General features: G+C 48.2%; 4 protein-coding genes across 8 annotated transcripts in view; 3 read left to right on the top strand and 1 right to left on the bottom strand.

Annotated features, from left to right (window-relative positions):
- Positions 1-401: 401 nt before the first annotated feature.
- On the top strand, positions 402-4,261 carry fastkd5 (FAST kinase domains 5). Its single transcript, XM_077011387.1, has 2 exons — positions 402-582; positions 1,102-4,261. The coding sequence occupies exon 2, from the start codon at positions 1,111-1,113 to the stop codon at positions 3,484-3,486; it is 2,376 nt and encodes a 791-aa protein (XP_076867502.1). The 5' UTR covers positions 402-582; positions 1,102-1,110; the 3' UTR covers positions 3,487-4,261.
- A 661-nt stretch (positions 4,262-4,922) lies between these two features.
- LOC143518698 (uncharacterized) lies at positions 4,923-7,766 on the top strand. The gene is made up of 2 exons (XM_077011383.1): positions 4,923-5,168; positions 5,662-7,766. The coding sequence occupies exons 1-2, from the start codon at positions 5,033-5,035 to the stop codon at positions 6,414-6,416; spliced, it is 891 nt and encodes a 296-aa protein (XP_076867498.1). The 5' UTR covers positions 4,923-5,032; the 3' UTR covers positions 6,417-7,766.
- Positions 7,446-10,245, bottom strand: rnf185 (ring finger protein 185). Of its 3 annotated transcripts, none has more exons than XM_077011385.1 (7): positions 10,089-10,245; positions 9,667-9,851; positions 9,522-9,540; positions 9,301-9,413; positions 9,058-9,112; positions 8,324-8,441; positions 7,446-7,856 (listed from the first exon to the last, which is right to left on the bottom strand). In XM_077011385.1, exons 2-7 carry the CDS (start codon positions 9,831-9,833, stop codon positions 7,759-7,761), a joined length of 570 nt encoding a protein of 189 aa, XP_076867500.1. In that variant the 5' UTR covers positions 9,834-9,851; positions 10,089-10,245; the 3' UTR covers positions 7,446-7,758. The 3 variants fall into 3 exon arrangements, with proteins under 3 accessions (XP_076867500.1, XP_076867499.1, XP_076867501.1); XM_077011384.1 differs by having other exon boundaries at positions 9,667-9,873; positions 10,089-10,228; XM_077011386.1 differs by having other exon boundaries at positions 7,446-7,853; positions 9,667-9,873; positions 10,089-10,228.
- A 2,083-nt stretch (positions 10,246-12,328) lies between these two features.
- The window catches only part of mbd2 (methyl-CpG binding domain protein 2), a 29,459-nt gene continuing 24,222 nt past the window's right edge, over positions 12,329-17,565 (top strand). The window contains exon 1 of one of the 3 annotated variants that reach the window (XM_077011381.1): positions 12,329-12,892. In XM_077011381.1, the coding sequence (XP_076867496.1) occupies positions 12,777-12,892 (116 nt within the window). In that variant the 5' untranslated portion in view covers positions 12,329-12,776. The remainder of the gene's footprint in view (positions 12,893-17,565) is intronic. The other 2 variants (XR_013132256.1, XM_077011380.1) reach the window with 2 other exon arrangements.

Here is a 17,565-nt window from a genome sequence, read left to right as displayed (position 1 = left end):
TTCTGTCGCGAGGACAGGTGCCTCTGCGCTCGAGCCTGGCTCGTGATGAGCCGTGACGCAGTTCCGCCACATGACGTAACAGTGACCTAGATGACATGCGCCGGCACTAAAGAAAAAGGAGGGAAAGACATAATTCATGTTTAAGATGTTTATGTTGAAAGTTTTTACAATAGTTTTAATACAAAGGTCTCATTAGCTACACTGCACAGAACACAAAACGAACCAAAACGTTTCTTTCTCCTACGCGCATTCGATATTGATGTATTGTTTTTATATTTTTATAAGTAACAAACAAACAAACAAACAAACAGGAAATGAGATGGGTAACTTGATTCAAAGAGACCTCTCACCAAAAAATACATTGAGTGTGCTTTTCCCAATAAAATCCTCTACGTACTGTATTAGAATTTCTTTCGTAAAGTATTTTGCACCTTTCTGTCCCTACTGAGACACTGTACTACGTGCCATGACGTTTAGTTGGAGTAATGGAGGCACCCATGTAGCACCGTGTCTTTCCTGACCTCCACTTTTGACGTTTCTTCGGGCTCCAGATAATTTGTCGGATTGAAACATACTTCCAGTGTAAGTGCGGAGATCTTTCTCATACGCGTACATGAATAGTTTTTAACACGGTAGGAAGCGGCTGGCTACTAGGAAGCTGTTAGCTAGCTATCTTCATATAATGAATGGTGACGTCGAATTAAATATGAATTAAATATGAGTTGAGTACACACATATGGGCCGGGATTAATCTCTTGTAAACCAACACCTTCTGCTTTTAAGGAAAGTGAAATTAACATTGCTGTGTTGACTAGCTAGCTAGATAAATACATTATTCTTCTAACTTGGATAAAGATAGTTTCACAGATGGTGTTTGGCCGGTTTCATAGGATGTTTTAAACTCCCAATAACGTAAATAATTGTTGCCATTTTGTGCTGACCCTTAGTAGGAGACCCTTCCCGTAGGAGAAACAAACGTTTAGGTTCGTTTTGTGTTCTGTGCAGTGTAGCTAATGAGAACTTTGTAGTAAAGCTACTGTTCAAACGTTAAACATAAACATCTTAAACAGGAATATAAACCTTTTCCTCTTGTTTCTTTAGTGCCGGCGCATGTCTTCTAGGTCACTGTTACGTCATGTGGCGGAGCTGCGTCACGGCTCCTCACGAGCCAGGCTCGAGCGCAGGCACCTGTCCTCGCGACAGAAGAATGGAAAACACGAGGGGGACGAGAAGACTGATCCTAACCAGCAGTTACAATCCCTGGTGTACAATCCCTCTGCTTACTACCAAAACAGAGTTGGGCTGTCTGTGCGCTCACGGAGCTCCGAGGTGGATGAGGAGAAAAAGGAGGCCTCTCCATCCTTTGTCAGTGGAGCGCTCCGACTGCGGGGTAACCTGTACACGGTGACCTCCTCACGCCGGTTATCTAGTGCCAAGAACACGCTTCTCAGTCTGGCTTTTAGCGGAGATGCAGACGGCAAGAGGGACAAACCTGTCAAAAACCCAAAAGACGTCTGTACGGATGTGGAAGGGAATCCTTTTAGGGCCTTTCAGAGGTGTAGGCCAGAGTATAGCAACATTACTCATGACGCTTCCTGTCGTCCACCGGACCTTCATATCAAGGAAGCCTTGTTGCTGCTTCATGAAGTAAATCTGCTGAAAGGTACCATGGAGCCGTCGGACGTAACCAGCGTTCTTTGTGAACTGGGCCGCGTCGCCCCTGGAGAGACCGTGGTGGTGAGGGGCGACGCACGCTTCCACATGCTCCTCCGTTGCTGCGTGGAGAACCTGCAGAACTTCACACACTCTCAGCTGCTGGAGGTCCTGCGGGCCTTCGTGGCGCTGGGACTCTCTCCCTCGCACGGCGCGCTGGGCCCGCTGGAGCACGAGTTGGCCTGCCGGTCGGGTGTGATGGAGCTGGAGGAGCTGTTGCTCGCGGCGGACCTGTGGAGGAACCTCGGACGTTCCGTACCGCAGTACCTGGAGAAGCTGTGCGACGCCATCAGTCGGCACTTTGGCCAGATGGGCCCGGCGGAGCTGGTGCAGTTCCTGTACCTGCTGGGAGAGGGCAGACATTGCCCCGCTTCACTCCTGCGACCCCTGGAGAGCCTCCTCGCGCGTCATCTGGACCGGCTGAAGGCGGAGGAGCTTGTGACCGTTTGTCTGGGCCTGTTCAAAGCGCAGGGCTCGCTGTCGGAGGGGGCCGTGCGCAGGCTGGTCGACCGGACCCTCGCTGTGATCGAACACGTGAGCGACGTCGGGCTGGTTAACGTGATGAAGCTGATGCGCTTCAGCCACCTGGACCACGTGCCCTGGCTGGAAGCCATGGGCTCCGAAGTTCCTCGCCGGGCCCCGCAGATGGGCGTCCAGGGCCTGATGCACATGGCCTTGGCCTGCTCCGCGCTGCACTACCGCGATGACCGCATCCTCCTGGCTGTGGCCCAGAACCTCCCCCAGCAGGCCTCTCAATGCAGGAGCAAAGATGCCGCCAAGCTCCTGTGGGCGTTTGGCAACCTGGGCGTCGTTCCCGATCGGTGCCCTGGCCTGTACCCTCGTCTCACCGAAGCCTTGCGGGAACGGCAGGCCGAATTTCAGCGCTTCCCCGAGCACCTCCTCACCGCGTTGCTGGGCCTGGCGTTTGCGGGCGAGTTCCCCCATGATCTGCTGAGCATGGCCCTGAGCCCCGAGTTCGTCGGCCGAGCCAGTCGATCACAGCAGCTGGAGCTGAAGAAGGACCTGTTCACCCTGGATGGAACGGTGGGGGTGGAGCTCCCCGACTGGACCGGGCCGCGACTGAGTGTGCCGTTCAGGGAGGAGGTGACAAAGCAGCTGTGGGACTTCGCCCAGTCCGACGTGTGTCGGAAGCCGGAGGTGTTGGAAGCGGAGGCCGTGCTGAAGGAGCTGCTGGGCGGAGAGGCCTTCGTGCACAAGCGGATGATCCTGCCCCACATGCGATCCATAGACCTCGAAGTTCACCTAGACCCCAGCGATCAACCCCTGCCTGTCACCCCACACCCCCTCCACATCTCATCCAGCTCCTGGGCTTGGGAAGTGGGCCGCACCGGAGTGACCTTGACCGACGACCTGCTGGCCCGGCTCACCCATGCCAAGAACACGCCGGCAGAGCGGCCCGCCCAGGGCCCGGCCCTGCGTCCCGTGGACTCACAGGGCGAGAGAGAGGGTGTCATCAGTGTAGGAATCGACCTGACCGATGGGCTCCAGCACGTCCTGACCAAGCCCAGGGGACGCTCCAGCAAGGTCCTCCCCAGGCAGGCTGGCCGGCGGCTGGCCGTCCAGGTGACGAATCGGAACCACTACTGTTATCGGACCCAGCAGCTCCTGGGGCTGCAGGCCATGAAGAGGAGGCAGCTGGAGCTTGTAGGGTACCGGGTTGTGGAACTGCCCCACTGGGAGTGGTTCCCACTGCTGCGTAGAGGCTGTGCTGAGAAACTCGCCTACCTGCACTGCAAGATTTTTAGCAGCTGACCGCCGATCTCAAGGTGCTCGAGGGTGTATCGGACATCGTCATTCCTGGGAATCGTTTTTCAGTTGCATCTTGTAACGTTTTAACTCATTCCCACCTGTGTGAAGATGATGTAAAGAAGGTAAAAATGACTGTTTTGCAACAATTATGCAACTAATTTGAGGTATTTTTTAGAGGAACATTATGCGGCTCCTTTATGGTTACTTTTACAATATGGTGCTAATACATGTAATAATTTGAAAAGAGAAAACACCCAGCAGGAAACACGTAGTATAGACATCACCCTGCTGACCTTCTAGCACCTGACCTGTCTGTCACCGTGGTGACGAGAAGCCTTCCATCATAAGGGTCCTGCCAGAAGCAGGAAGTTAGGAGAAAGACAGAAAACCCCTGAGAGTCAGGAATTTGACATATGATATAAAAATGGGAATGAATAAATAAGTAATTGCATTTTTATCAATATACACTAAATCTACTTGAAAATGCCAAAAGTTATATGTATATGTACAGTATGTATATGTACATCAACATTAAAATATCTTTACATTTGTTTTTTCATTATACTTTAGCAGATTAGTTAAAATCATTGGTTAATTGACATTTTTTATTTAAATTTAAAAGTATTCTCCAATGTATATTTTGCGTAACTGTCATGTTACATCGTCTGCAGTTCAATAAAGTTTTGCCCTATTCCAACTCCAGGCCTTTGAGGTCATCTGACTGCCGTGTTGGCGCCCTCTAGTGACAACAGAGTACCTCGTCTCGCCTGTTCTCTATTTAAATTCATGATTATTCATGAATGAAATGTCCAACATAAAAATGTCAACACAGGTCCCCAAGGAAACCCATTTTTTCATTTGTATAAAAACTACAAAAAAATTAATAAAACAATTTTTTATTTGTATAAAATTAAAAAAATTATTTTGCATGGGGGAAATGTTTCTACGCCTCACTGGACGTAGTGTTTGTGTAAAGATACTGTAATCGGATTTCTGAGCAATATCAGATTCTTATGCATTGGGTGAACCCACCTTGGAGAAATATGGTCAGGTCCATCAACCTCCCTTCGAATAAGGTGACAAGCAAAGTGAAATACAAAGTAGAGGTGGAAGACACGTGAGTGGTGGATCTACTGGAATAGGAGTGTCAAGTTTTGTTTTGCTGAAATGGTGGCAACCTTAGTTCCATTACCACTGATGCTTATTGAGAATTGTGCACAAGCAGCCCTGCTCTAATGCATACCATGCAGTGCACATTTGCCAACACCTAGTTAAATAACGAAATCAAAAAACATCCTTGACATTTTCAACGCAAGCGTCAATTATTGTTCGGCAAACATATATATTTACATCTATAAAACTCGACTCGGGTTCCACCGTGTGGTGGAAGAGCACGGCCTGATCTCGTAAGTGCGGCTCTTCTCGCGAGAAGGAAGTGCGACGCTCGCGACGCCAACGCGGGAAGTACGCAAGTCACGCGCGCCATTGACGCGATAAAGCTCTCTCTCAGACGCGAGCTCTTCGATGAGTTTCGGCGATACCAAAAGAAATGGCCGAGACTGAGAAATTAATCAAAAGTGTGTGCGGTCATCCGGAACTTTACGACAGCACATCGAATGAATACCGAAGTAACGAGAAGAGGGTCGCCGCCTGGAACCGGGTCGGCGCTTCAGTCGGTCTCTCAGGTCAGTGAGCGCGGTGGCGCGCGCCAAGCGTACGCACGTGTCTGTGAATGGAACGGCGCGTGAGGATCAGTTCACGCTCCCAGCGCTTTCGGACGCAGTTAAAACTTTTAGACGCTTTAACTGTAGTTATTGAAAAATGTGGTTGGTTTCGGTCTTAATATAGCTAGCTATATCCCCCCTCCGAAATGTTGTGTCTGTTTGGGTGGTAACGCCTGACTCCGAAATATAGCTGTAGATACTTAATTGCAAATTCTGAATAACCTGAATGAAATATAAGTTCAAAATGGAACCATTGATTGCTTATATACTAATAAAGTAGGCTTAAGACATTGTATAAAATATCTATCTATATCTATCTATCTATCTATCTATCTATCTATCTATCTATCTATCTATCTATCTATCATGTTACAATTTATTATAAATATGAACATTAATTGTCCACATGCATAATACTGAATAAGTGCAATTTTTTTAAACAAACCTCTTTCAGCACATGAGTGTAGGAGAAGATGGAAGAGTGTGAGAGACCGGTACATCAGGGAGAGAAGACTGAGCAAACTGACCAAGGAGGAAGGCGGCCGTGTCCTGGGTTTCTGGTGTCACAGAGAAAGCCTCACTTTTCTGAATCCCTACATCAGAGAGAGACAGGACCACAGAGATGAAGACATGGACGATGAGAGCGATACGAATGAGGAGAATCTGGTGGTGGCGCTCAGAGAGTCACAGTTCGGGTTGAAGCAGGAGCCCCTTACCGCTGTATCGACAGTAGAAGGCATGAAGCTAGTTAAGCTGAAACATGCCGTGGCTTCTCAGGTCATGCCTGACATCATCACGCCTCAAATGAAGTCCCTGCCGCAGACGCCTCTGGGGTGTGTTCCACTTGAGAAGGAGGCGCCCCAAATGACCCGGTCAGAGGTCAACGACGGCGTGGCCTCTGGCCTGAAGGTCGTGGGCCCATCTCGTGCAGCGCATCAGGACCTCACTGCCAAGAACGACATCTCGCTGTCACCTCTCCAGCTGTCGCCGCCGGCTGCGGACACGGACGTCGCGCACCAAACGAAAGCAGAGGGCAAAGGCACGGACAGGAGGACGGAGAAAAGGGTATCGCACAGGGCCTACGACGAGGACGAGCTCTTCCTCTTGAGTTTCGTTCCAGTTTTCAAAAGGCTTTCGCCGCAGAAAAGAGGAGCAGCCAAAATCAAGATCCATCAGATCATGTATGACGCAGAATTCAGTGATCAATGAACATGCATATGAAGACTCGAACACGGGCCTTTTTGTACAAAGTTGTACAGTAGTCTTGAGGTACATCTGCTCTGAGATTTAGACGAGTGTTTTGTAATGACTTTGCCACTCGAGAGACTGTAAGGTTTGAGGAAGGCAGTGGCGGTCACACTTGAAGTGTTGGGTCCAACAATCAATAGTCAGTAAGCTAGCACAACCTGTTTTGAAGCTCTGGTTGCTTTTCTTTGAATTACCAATCAAATCCATTGTAACGTAAAAAGCTAAAAGCTGCTCTGAGAACTCAGCATTTGAGTAAAAATGTAGGTTGCTTCATTTTATGTAACAAACTGCAACATATTTTTTGTGGTCCATGTTACATTACAAACTCATCTATTAATTTTAGCTATAACTAAACCAGGGTATTTTACCTTTAGTATCTTTTCTTGCTGTTTAATTGGAAAAATATTTTTTAGAAGGAACAATATTTGTGCGAATGTCCATTTTTAAGAGCAGCTACTTTGAGCACCATGTCCTATGAAATATCCATCCATTTCTTCAGTCCCACAAGATATCTTCTTAGTGATGTAATGATTGGCATCATGTTATATATGCAGGTGCCAATGTGTAGCAGGTCATATTTTTTAAATAGCTTGTCATTTTTACCTTTGTAACTGAACATTTCAGCACATACTATAAACACACAATGCAATCCTTTAGTACTTACCAACACAAACAATATTAATGCCTACACAAATGTAAGGTTTTAGCCTACATTAACTACAGGATTGAGCATGTATTGAAAAACAAATCAAAATATGCTTTTAATAAGTCCATTGGCAACAAACTTACCCCATTTATATTTTTGGACATCATTCCAGCTAATAGTCTACTGAGCAAAGGCAACAGTTGACAGTTGTAAGTATGGTGTATATGTAAGTGTATATGCATGTTAGCTTTGTACAACAGTTCACTTACAAACAATGTGCAGACTTAGCCATTGCAGTTTCACCGAGGAAAAAATTTCTTCATTATAACTATTAAAAAAACACCTTAAGAGAAATAAGACTTTATTTAAAATTAAATTGGGGAGGAAAGGGGAGACCAAGAGTGAATCAAATTTGCATTATTTTGTTCTGCATTCATATCATTCACTACGAAGGATTTTTTTAAGAAACATTCAACCGTCATCTAATGCTGTTGATGAGAAGAGGAAAAAAATACAAACAAGCAAAAACCTGTCACCGCTGGGGGAACCTTGTATAACCTTACAAACCTTGTTTGTAATCACGGTCCATGGCTTAGCCACTAGTCACAGTTCTCAGAGAGAAAACAGTCCTCACATCCATCCAGTGTTAGTAATCTCTTATGCAATGAGGAGCCAGAACATGATGACGAGTGCCACGAACAGGAAGAGGCGGGACAGGAACTGCTCGTCCATGTGCTGTGGGGTACCTGGGGCTGCTGGGAAGTAAGGAGGGAGGGTGTTAGACATTCAGCAATGAAGAGTCACGACACAGTGTTGATCCTCAGATGTTCTGTGTGCGTTTGCACATGTAGCAAAACTCTGGATCGATTTTGGGGTACTACATCATCAGGCAGTCCAACCATAAAGAAGTGTGATCAAACTTAAGGCGGAGAAGAGACACAGGAGGAGAGATGGGTGGATAAGACCTGTGAGTGAGACAGTCACCATAGCCTAGTAGAGTTACAGTGAAATTTAGAAAAATTACACTTACAAGTATACATACAAGTACAAACATACTCCTGATAAAAACAGAATCAGAAACAATGGCAAGGGTATATGGATTCTTCAAGGGGCATATACCACCACAATTCAGCTAGGTCACTCCCCCACTCAAGGGTACAATGCTAAAGGCTCCAGGCATGGATCAGTAACGGGTGAGAAACTAGTGTCGGGGTCGCCGTACCTGGGGGTGGCCGTCCGTCATTGATATTGAATGCTGTAGCAAAGATGCCAAAAGGAAACGCGCCGATCCCAAAGGACATCTGAAAGCCTCCATCTCCGAATCCAAATCCTTGAAATCCCTGCAGAGAAGTGACACTGCTTAGCAGCAAAACAGAGGCCATCGTGCTAGAACAGAAATGAAGCTTAGAAATGTTTTTAGTTCGCTCACCTAATCATCTAACAAATGATTTTATATACATCAGTGAAAATACAAATATAAATTTATACAAGTATTCCAATAGTGTAGCTTATACATTACATTGAGGACAAAAGACGGGGAGAAATGTGATGCAATCTGACATGCCAGGTGTTGTCATTTCCTGAGAGGGCACCAAAAAGCAGGTTCCCACTTCTCTCATTGGAGATGCTACTTAATAAGTCCCTTTGGGAGCAGCGTTTTTACTAATGAATTACTCGCACGTTGGTCCTACTGTAACTGCCATGCACTACTGCCATGTAATAGTTTCATCACTAGTGCAACGAGACCCATGGTATTGCAAATGTGGCATTAGAACATTACATGTATAATGTGATGATCAGTGATCCCCACTAATGTACTCGTGAAAATTATGTAAACATTTGAAAGTCTCAGACTGGCTTTAATAACACGGCATAAATTCTTGGTGCTTATTTGTTTGTTTGCCACCCATCACTAATATATCTGGTTAATTAGCACAAAATTATTTTGCCACTTACCCCACGATTCTCGGGCTCTGGTCTTTGCCCCTGTGGTCTGGGAGGAGTCCTCTCTCTGAAATTCCAGAAGCAAGAAAGGTATTTTACATTTTTACCAACTACTACTTTTTTTGTTTATTTGTTTGAATGCTTCTTGCACCAACAATTTATATACTGGTCTTTCGGCTTACAGCTAAATTATTTCACAATATATATATAATGTGCTGCACGTTTCTCAATAGGAATTTAAAGCATTGCATTTACCTGGGGTCCTGCTGACCCGTGCTACCTCGCCCGTAGAGTGGGATGACTTTGTCTCTGCTGATACCTGCTTTACATACTGGACACACCTGCCTATTTGGTCTGGTTTCCAACCACTGTAAATGGGAATGGGTTGGGGCAGAGACAAAGGTCTTATTCAGATATACCTCGGGGGAAAAGATACGCGTAACATCAACATTACGTTATAAAATGTTTAAATGTACCTGATGCAAGCAGGGCCAGCTTGAGTCAACAGCAAGAGTTGGCAACCGAAAAAAGGGATGGAAAAAATAAAACCTAGTTAGTATCTAACATTTCGCCCAGCACTGATGATTTCTGTATTAATTCAGTGCTAGTTCAGTGCCGTACCAGAAGAGGTGGCCGCACAAGCTGATCACCGCGTCCTTGGAGGTGTCCAGGCAGATGTTGCACTCAAAGGTGCTGTCCTGCCCGCCCTCCCCGGGGGCCTGGCCACTGGAGCCGGTGCTCGCACTGTCGGTGGTGGAGCCGGGCGCCTGCGGAGCGCCGGTGGCCATTCTGTCTTCACCTCGGGTCTAGAGAAGTAAACAAACACACCTGTAAACAGACACACAGTAAACAACAACATAACATAACCTGTAAACAGACACGTAAAAACAGGCACGCGCACAGTAACTGGGCTGTTGTTAGCCGGTTAGCCGGGCAAGCTAACTAACGCTGCTGGACAACTTACTACCTGGTCGTACAACAGACAGACGTCTGACAAATAAAAACGTATTTCTGAAAAGAATAACTCGTTAAATCACCCCCACCTTCAACGTTTCGTCCGACAGGTCCTGTCTTAGACGGAGGAATAAAGTCTACAGGTCCATTAGTCGAGTCTTCGCCTACTCCGCTCCTCTTTCAGCTGATTGCGTCAAGCGACGATCGGCCGGAAGCTGCGCGGCGTGATGTCACACGCGTAAACACACGCGCGCTACGCACTCCGGCGTCCGGAGGGGTCGCACGTAGTTTTGCATTGAACATGTTTGGATCTCAATTGAGAAGCCTGAGAAACCTTTTGACTATTGTGCTTTTAAATTGTATTTCTTTTTATACTACATACTATACTTTTTATTACTATATATAAAAGTTACATTAATTACGTTCAAAAACCTCAGGAATGCAATAATCTCAAAGCATTCCTTAGATCAAAAACAGTTGCTTCTAACACTTTGCAACAATTGCTAAAACATAAATGCTAAATATGTAAGATGGAATTTACACAAAAACCATAAAAACCATAATGTCGATATGTAATAACACATACATAAGACTTCAACAACGTTACAGTGTTCCTGAGCGTGGTTGTACCGCCGACAATCAGTGGTAGTGATTGCAGTATTCGGTTAAACGCTGAGACTTGTTGAATGTTCAATTCTTTTGAACTCAAAAGCAGGAACATTTGAATATTAACCGACTCTATTTTGCAAGGTAATATAACATGGCCCTTGCCTTGCTGGTATTCTCTTTGTATAGAAGGTGTGAAAAGCGGTGAGTGGCCACGACCCCCTGCCGTCACTGGACGGCCTTGTCCTCACGCTAGGATGGGCCTACCAATCGCCATGGCCTTTGAAGTGGAGGAAACGGTCATTTGGGATGCATTCAGTGGAAGGGGCCTGGGGGAGGGTCACATGGGTGTGTACGTGTGGGGAGTGGTGTGTGTGTGTGTGTGTGTGTGTGTGTGTGTGTGTGGTGAAGGAGGAGGAGGGGGTTCTTTTGCAGCAGGATGAAGGCCTGTGCCATCTTTTGCTCCTCAATTGGAATTCATTTTTTCACCTTAATTTTAATTAAACACAATTTACCCATTTGTACGAGCAGAGCCACGGCAAACGGTATTCACATCAAACCTGCTTCTAGTAATTAAAAACAAAACATGTTTCTATATAGTTCCCAGAATACGCCCATATACTTAAAAAAAGACAAAGTTGCATAGTATAAATTGGGCTGAAATCAAAATATCAAAATGCAGTCATTTCCTTATATCTGATAAGCTAATGTTGCTCAGAATCTAGATTTTGATAGAACACCAAGACAGATGTCGAGGGGCAGCTGAGATTTTTATATTATTAGGTTATATTTTGTATTAGTTAATGACAAGACACTTTTGTAAGTCAGTCTAGATAAGAGAGTCAACTAAATGCCGAAAGAGTAAAAAACATTGTAATGTAAACAAAACGTAAATATTTGTGTTACTAGTACAAAATACAGATGGTGTCTATTTTCTCAGTCTTGCAGCTCATTGACCTGCATAATTGAATATTGCTCAATTGAATAGGTTTATTCAAAAGTAAACACACTGGCTAATAACACTTCAGATTAGAGTTTTGATAAAGTGCTTATAAATTCCATCTTTGGGCCAACAGCCCTTGACATCATTGCTTACTGAACTGTTGCACTTGTACTTTGTGAAAGTAACACAAGGGGGCGGCAATTTCAAGTGGATGTCAGTGTATCGTTAACTCCATAATAACGAGTCAGTCAATAGTAAGTGATACAGTAAATATAGAAATAGACGTTATAGTTTAACATATAATTTACTTGCTTATTTAGCTGTGCAATTAAATAAGCGAACAACTCTATCCTAATTTTTTTTCAAGCTACTGTGTCTTCTCTTCGCCTAAAATATTTATTGGAAAGCTATAGCATAGTAAATAGGCTATAACTAAATTCCTATTAAATAATATTTACTGAAGGTGTAAACACTAACATGTTTGGTTTAATATGTGTGCTACTTGGCGGTTAGGTTGACCTCAGTTCAAGTTTGACAAACTTGCCACTGACGTAATGATAATAATGACTACTGATACGAAAGCGAGGACCAGACGTTCCAAAATACGTAATCCCCAAAAAAACATGCAATACACATATACAACTACACACATGCATTACTTTTGAGAACACGATAGGTTGTAACAACAGGAAGAAACGCATCACGCCCCACGGGGCGTGCCAGAATCGCTGGTTGGTCACGGTTTCTTTTTTAAGATATTGCATCACAGGCATGCCGTAAGCAGCTCGAGGCAGGAGTAGCGAGAAGTGACGGGATGCTGAGCGAGGGGGCGGGGCGTCGCTCCAGCCCGTGGTTGCCAGGCGCTGGGTCAATGTGTGGGAAGTGCTGAAATTTCATAGCGTCACAGGGCTACTTCGCCACCGCCACAGATCGCAGGAGCCGAGTTCCTACTGTTATGTAGCCAGCTGATGGTTACGAGAAGTTCGCGTCAGAACAGGAAAGCAAGAGAAAAGTCTTGGGCACAACGGCGCCGATCGGTCAGTGTGATACTGCGGACCTTTAAGGACTTTGAGGAAGATTGTCATCTACTTTGGCCATACTTCAGAGGCTAATAGCGCTAGCTAGCGTTACTCATACGAGCTAGCCACTATCGGCCGGGCCACCAGCGGGTACTTTTGGCTCACGTCCGTCGGGGTGAACCCCCTTTTTAGACGTAATTGTCAACTAAATGATTATGGAGAGGAAGAGGATCGATTGCCCGGCGTTGCCACCGGGCTGGAAGAAAGAAGAGGTGATCCGGAAGTCGGGACTGAGTGCTGGCAAAAGTGATGTTTATTACTACAGGTAACGCTCACGCGCGGCTACATTGTATCGCGTTCTAGAACGTCCGAAGTCGTTACGTAAAGTGACCAGCACGTCAGAGTTCTGACGCGCGCGCGTGTGTGAAGGACGAGTTTTACGCGCGTTTCCTGAGCCTCGCGCGCGCGCACACTCGGAGCCTCAGGTTCCGAAAGAGCCACTCGAACCGACAGCGCGCAGCGAAGGCTTCGCTTCGGGGTTAAGGCTTTCGGACCCGAGCCCTGAGCCCCCTGACCCTAGTTCCGTCCACCTCTGTGGCGAGCTACAAAACGAGTGTACGTGATTATTACAGTTTGGACAGTTCGGCGGTGTCGGCTGCGTTTTTGACGCCTTTTCCTCTGGCATGTTTCTGAACAACTGGGGCTCGTGCTGTTCTTGGCTCTGTTCCGATGTTGAGAGCAACGGTTTGCGTTATTATGTTTAGCAATATTCATTTTAGCATCGTAGTGGTCACCCTTCAGTTCGACCGAGTAGCAATATTAGTTATCAGAATACATCAATAATCACCAAATTATACAAAAGAAGTTAAAAACTCAAAAACAGTCTGTCATGCTTAGTCATTTAAAGAGGAAATAAGTTATATGTCAGTGGGTCTCTGAATACTTGCTCCTGTCAGATCACATGACCCATCAGATGTTATGTCACAATACCCGACAGGAACACCTGATTTGCATAAATTGTTCAAATGGCTCTTATGGCTATAGAAGGGGAGCATCATGGCGGGAGACAGGAGGCCTGTTTTCTATGCTTGAGTGGCATATGCAGTGTGATCTGGGGGGGGTTGTGCGCTGGTGAGAAAATTCAGCGAAGCTTGAAGTGGTTTGAGCGTTTCTAGGCGGCCCAGGTGGGTGGTTGGCACAAGCCTCCTGTAACCTACATGTTCAAACCAGCCATGATGAGGAACAGAAACTCATTTTCCTAGCTCTCAGACTGCTGAATTCAGTGCCTGTGTCGGAGTGAGCTTGGCAGCACGCTCACTGAACCCAGCCGTCGCACACTTTGACCCCGTTTCCTGACCGAAACCGCCACCGTCGTCCTGAAACAAGAAGAGGCGGCCCCTAGAACATTTGGGGGACCGTCTCTATTTTGGTAACGAGCCCCGTTCTCAGAAGAGCTGCCACCCTGTTCTCATTCATGTGGGAGTGGTCAGTGGCGGCGGGGGGGAAGGGTGTTGTGACCAGGTCGGTCGTCTCCGAGCGTTTCCGACAGCAGTGTCCTGTGCTGCCAGATCGGGTCCTACTGGCTGCAGCGTCTGCAGGCGCCGTGTGACCCGCCTCGGTTAAACCGGCTCAGCCAGGGAGGTGCTGGCTCCCTGAGAGGGCGGAGTCTGCTGCTGGTCCCGGCCTGGCACCTACCCCCTATCACAACCCCAAGCCATGCGGAGATTTTCCTTCATTAATGTAATCTGCTGGAAAACAGCATGGTGGCTGTGTTTTTTGTACCCCTGCTTTGAATGTGTGTGCACACGTATGTGCGTGTGTTCTTGTGTGTGTGTGTGTTTGTGTGTATGTGTCTGTGTGTGTTTTTCTGTGTGGACAGTTTGGTTAAAACAGGCTTTTCCGTGTGTATATGCATGCATGTGTGTTTATAGCAAGCTGTTCTGTGTGTGTGTGTGTGTGTGCGCGTGTGAACACACGCATGTATGTATCTGTGTGTGTGTGTGTGTGTGTGTGTGTGTGTGTGTGTGTGTGTTAGATCGATTATAACAGACTTTTCTGTTTTTATAGCCCTGGTTTAAGCAGAACAAAATGCATGAAGTGGCTTTTCCCCCCATTTTTGTTGTTGTTTCTCCTTCGCTCTCTGCGAGGCGCTGGCGGGCGTGCGCTGTGGGGGAGGGGTGTTTGTTCCGAGGTGCTGTGATGGCGGGGGGAGACGGGGTGGGGTGGGTGGGGGTGTTGGCGGGGGAGGCCTGTAAGCCGATCCGCCCTGGTGGCGAGTGTGGTTTGTTGGCGGTGCCGAGCTGGTGGAGGGGCAGAGTAAGCCCCCCCCCCTCGAAGACCCGGTTTCACTACCTTTAAGACTGGCTCGTTTACGTTCGAAATCTTAACGCCGGAAGTCCGTGTGCTGGCGTCTTTTCATGCCACAGTCAAATGTGAGGCAGGGCCGTCGCTCTGTCCTGCTCCAGAGCTGCGATCTCAGATCAGGAGGATTCTAGATTGGACCTGGTCTCAGATCAGTTCTGGAGGTTTGACTGTATTCACTCACTTGCCAGGCCAGCGCTAGATTAGGGATTCCGTCTGACCCGCTCAGTTCACATGCGATCGTAGTGCAGCAAACAAAGCGGACGCTGACCCAGGATCAGTACCTCGTCTCTGCCAGCGCAGGCCTGATCTGGAATCGGATGGGCGGAGTCTGGCCCGCAGGCCGGGCCGACAGTTCGTTAGAGGGTGTGGAGTGCTTGTGGGGAGAAAAGGGTGTGGAGCGTTCCCTCCCGCGCTCCCCAGTGAGCTGCATGGCTCGTCTGCGTCTCTCTGTCTGACTGCTGTCAGATGTGTCACGTTCACACACCGAAGGCGCCCGGTGTGAGAGACCGTCCCCCGGTGCGAGAGCCCGACCCCCCAGCGAGAGAGACCGTCCCCCGGTGCGAGAGCCCGACCCCCCCAGCGAGAGAGACCGTCCCCCGGTGCGAGAGCCCGACCCCCCAGCGAGAGAGACCGTCCCCCGGTGCGAGAGCCCGACCCCCCAGCGAGAGAGACCGTCCCCCGGTGCGAGAGCCCGACCCCCCAGCGAGAGAGACCGTCCCCCGGTGCGAGAGGACCCCCTGCGTCTGAAAGGGAAGCCGCGATTGTGCTGAGGGTTCGTCTCGTCCCCGTCGGTGCAAAAAACCCCCCAAAACAAGCAGCCTCCTCTCCCCGTCGTTGCTAACTTCCTGTCTGGGTAGTGTCTGAAATTCTTCCCCCGCGTTGAACTGACCGTACTGCTGCAACTCCGTCCACTGACTACATCAGACCAGCGTGGCCCAGAAGGACGTTCACACTGGAGATACGTCGTTAGAAAAAAATAAACCGCCCGCAAGTGCGTGCGTAGCATGTCGTCTACTGCCGAGGTTTCCACGGCGAAGGCGCGGTGTGAGTGTGAAACTGTGACTTTTGTGGACATCGTGGCAATGCGGTGTTCCTTTCCTAGATTAAACCTCAGACGACAACCATAAATTCTCTCCATCTCTGGCTCCGCCCACGCACCGTGACTTCTGTTGCTCGGTGACTCCAGACTCTCCGCGTGATTGGGTGACGTGGCCCCGCCCAGCCCCCCTGCCGTGCCTGTCCCAGCCTGTGTCACAGCTGTGGCCTTGCTGTTGTGTTCGCCCGCGTGTGTGTGTGTGTGTGTGTGTGTGTGTGTGTGTGTGTGTGTGTGTGTGTGTGTGTGAGAGAGAGCATGCGTGTTTATGCTCGTGTGTGTGTGTGTGTGTGTGTTATGCTCCATGCATGTGTGTGTACACGCACGTACACCCTCTCCCTAGTTGGTTGGGTTCCAATTAAATTCAGGCATGCAGTGCAGTTCTCTGTCTCCCCTGGTCAGTGGAGCTGTGTGTGTGTGTGTGTGTGTGTGTGTGTGTGTGTGTGTGTGTGTGTGTGTGTGCCCTGCGTGAAGCTCCCCCCATCATACACCACTGTTTTCCCGCAAGCACTCAGCTGCTTGGCTCTGTTCTGTCACCATTACCATTTTTACGTACAGAGCTGATCTAGGGTCAGTCTTGCGCTCCTGTCCATGCTGGTCTTGATTATTACAAGTCCCAACACAAACCTGATGCTGGAACTGTATTCCTGCTCCTTTACTCGGGGGCCGTGATTGGTTGTTCTTTGATTGAGTCACAGTTTGAGTCATCACTCCGAGTCCTCAGTCCTTCCGGCCCTCAGAGTCCCTGCTTGCTCCTGGCTCAGAATAATTGTGGACTAGTGACTCTCTCTCTCTCTCTCTCTCTCTCTCTCTCTCTCTCTCTCTCTCTCTCTCTCTCTCTCTCTCTCTCTCTGTCCTTGTGTCCCTCTGTCCCTGCTCAACGTGCCTTCTTCCTGAAGCCCTTTCCTGTGGAATTTCTGGACACTTTGTCCTGGCCTGGACGTTACGTGAGCCGTCTTTACAGTCTTGACGGAAGGACAAGCGGGCGGCTTCCCCTTGGTCTTAGTGCAGCTGGGTCACTGGGCACGTCGCTGATTCATAGTGAAATTGCCGCTCATGGTCATTAAAGCCTAAAAAATACCAGACAACACCGCAAACGTCAGTCCTCGATCCTGTGTTCCACACCCTTCGGGACGACGTGCTGCTCAGGACGAGTGTGGGGGCGGGGCCTGGACCGGAGCCACCTGACCTTACCAGCGCGTCTCTGTATTTATAGACCCTGTTAATTACTGTGAGCCGCGTCTCTGTTGCTTTCCCCCATGGCGGAGCTCATTTCCTCTCTTTCTCTCTGCCTTTCCCTCCCCCCTTCTTTCTTTCCTTCTCGTCCTCCCCCTCCTTCTCACCTTTTCCCTCCCTCCTTTTCACCCTCTCTCTCTCTCTCTCTCCCTTGCTTTCTCTCTTTCTGTCCTGCCCTCTCTCTCTCTCTCCTTCCCCTCCCCCTTTCTTTATCTCTCTCTCTCTCCTTCCTTCTCTCCCTCCTCCTCTCCCTCCCCACGTGACGTCTCTCGGGCTGCATGCGTACCTGGCGTTCCTGACCTGCT

The sequence above is a fragment of the Brachyhypopomus gauderio genome, chromosome 7 (assembly GCF_052324685.1).
Source record: "Brachyhypopomus gauderio isolate BG-103 chromosome 7, BGAUD_0.2, whole genome shotgun sequence".
Lineage (NCBI taxonomy): Eukaryota > Metazoa > Chordata > Actinopteri > Gymnotiformes > Hypopomidae > Brachyhypopomus > Brachyhypopomus gauderio.
This window is presented reverse-complemented; position numbering and strand designations above follow the sequence as displayed.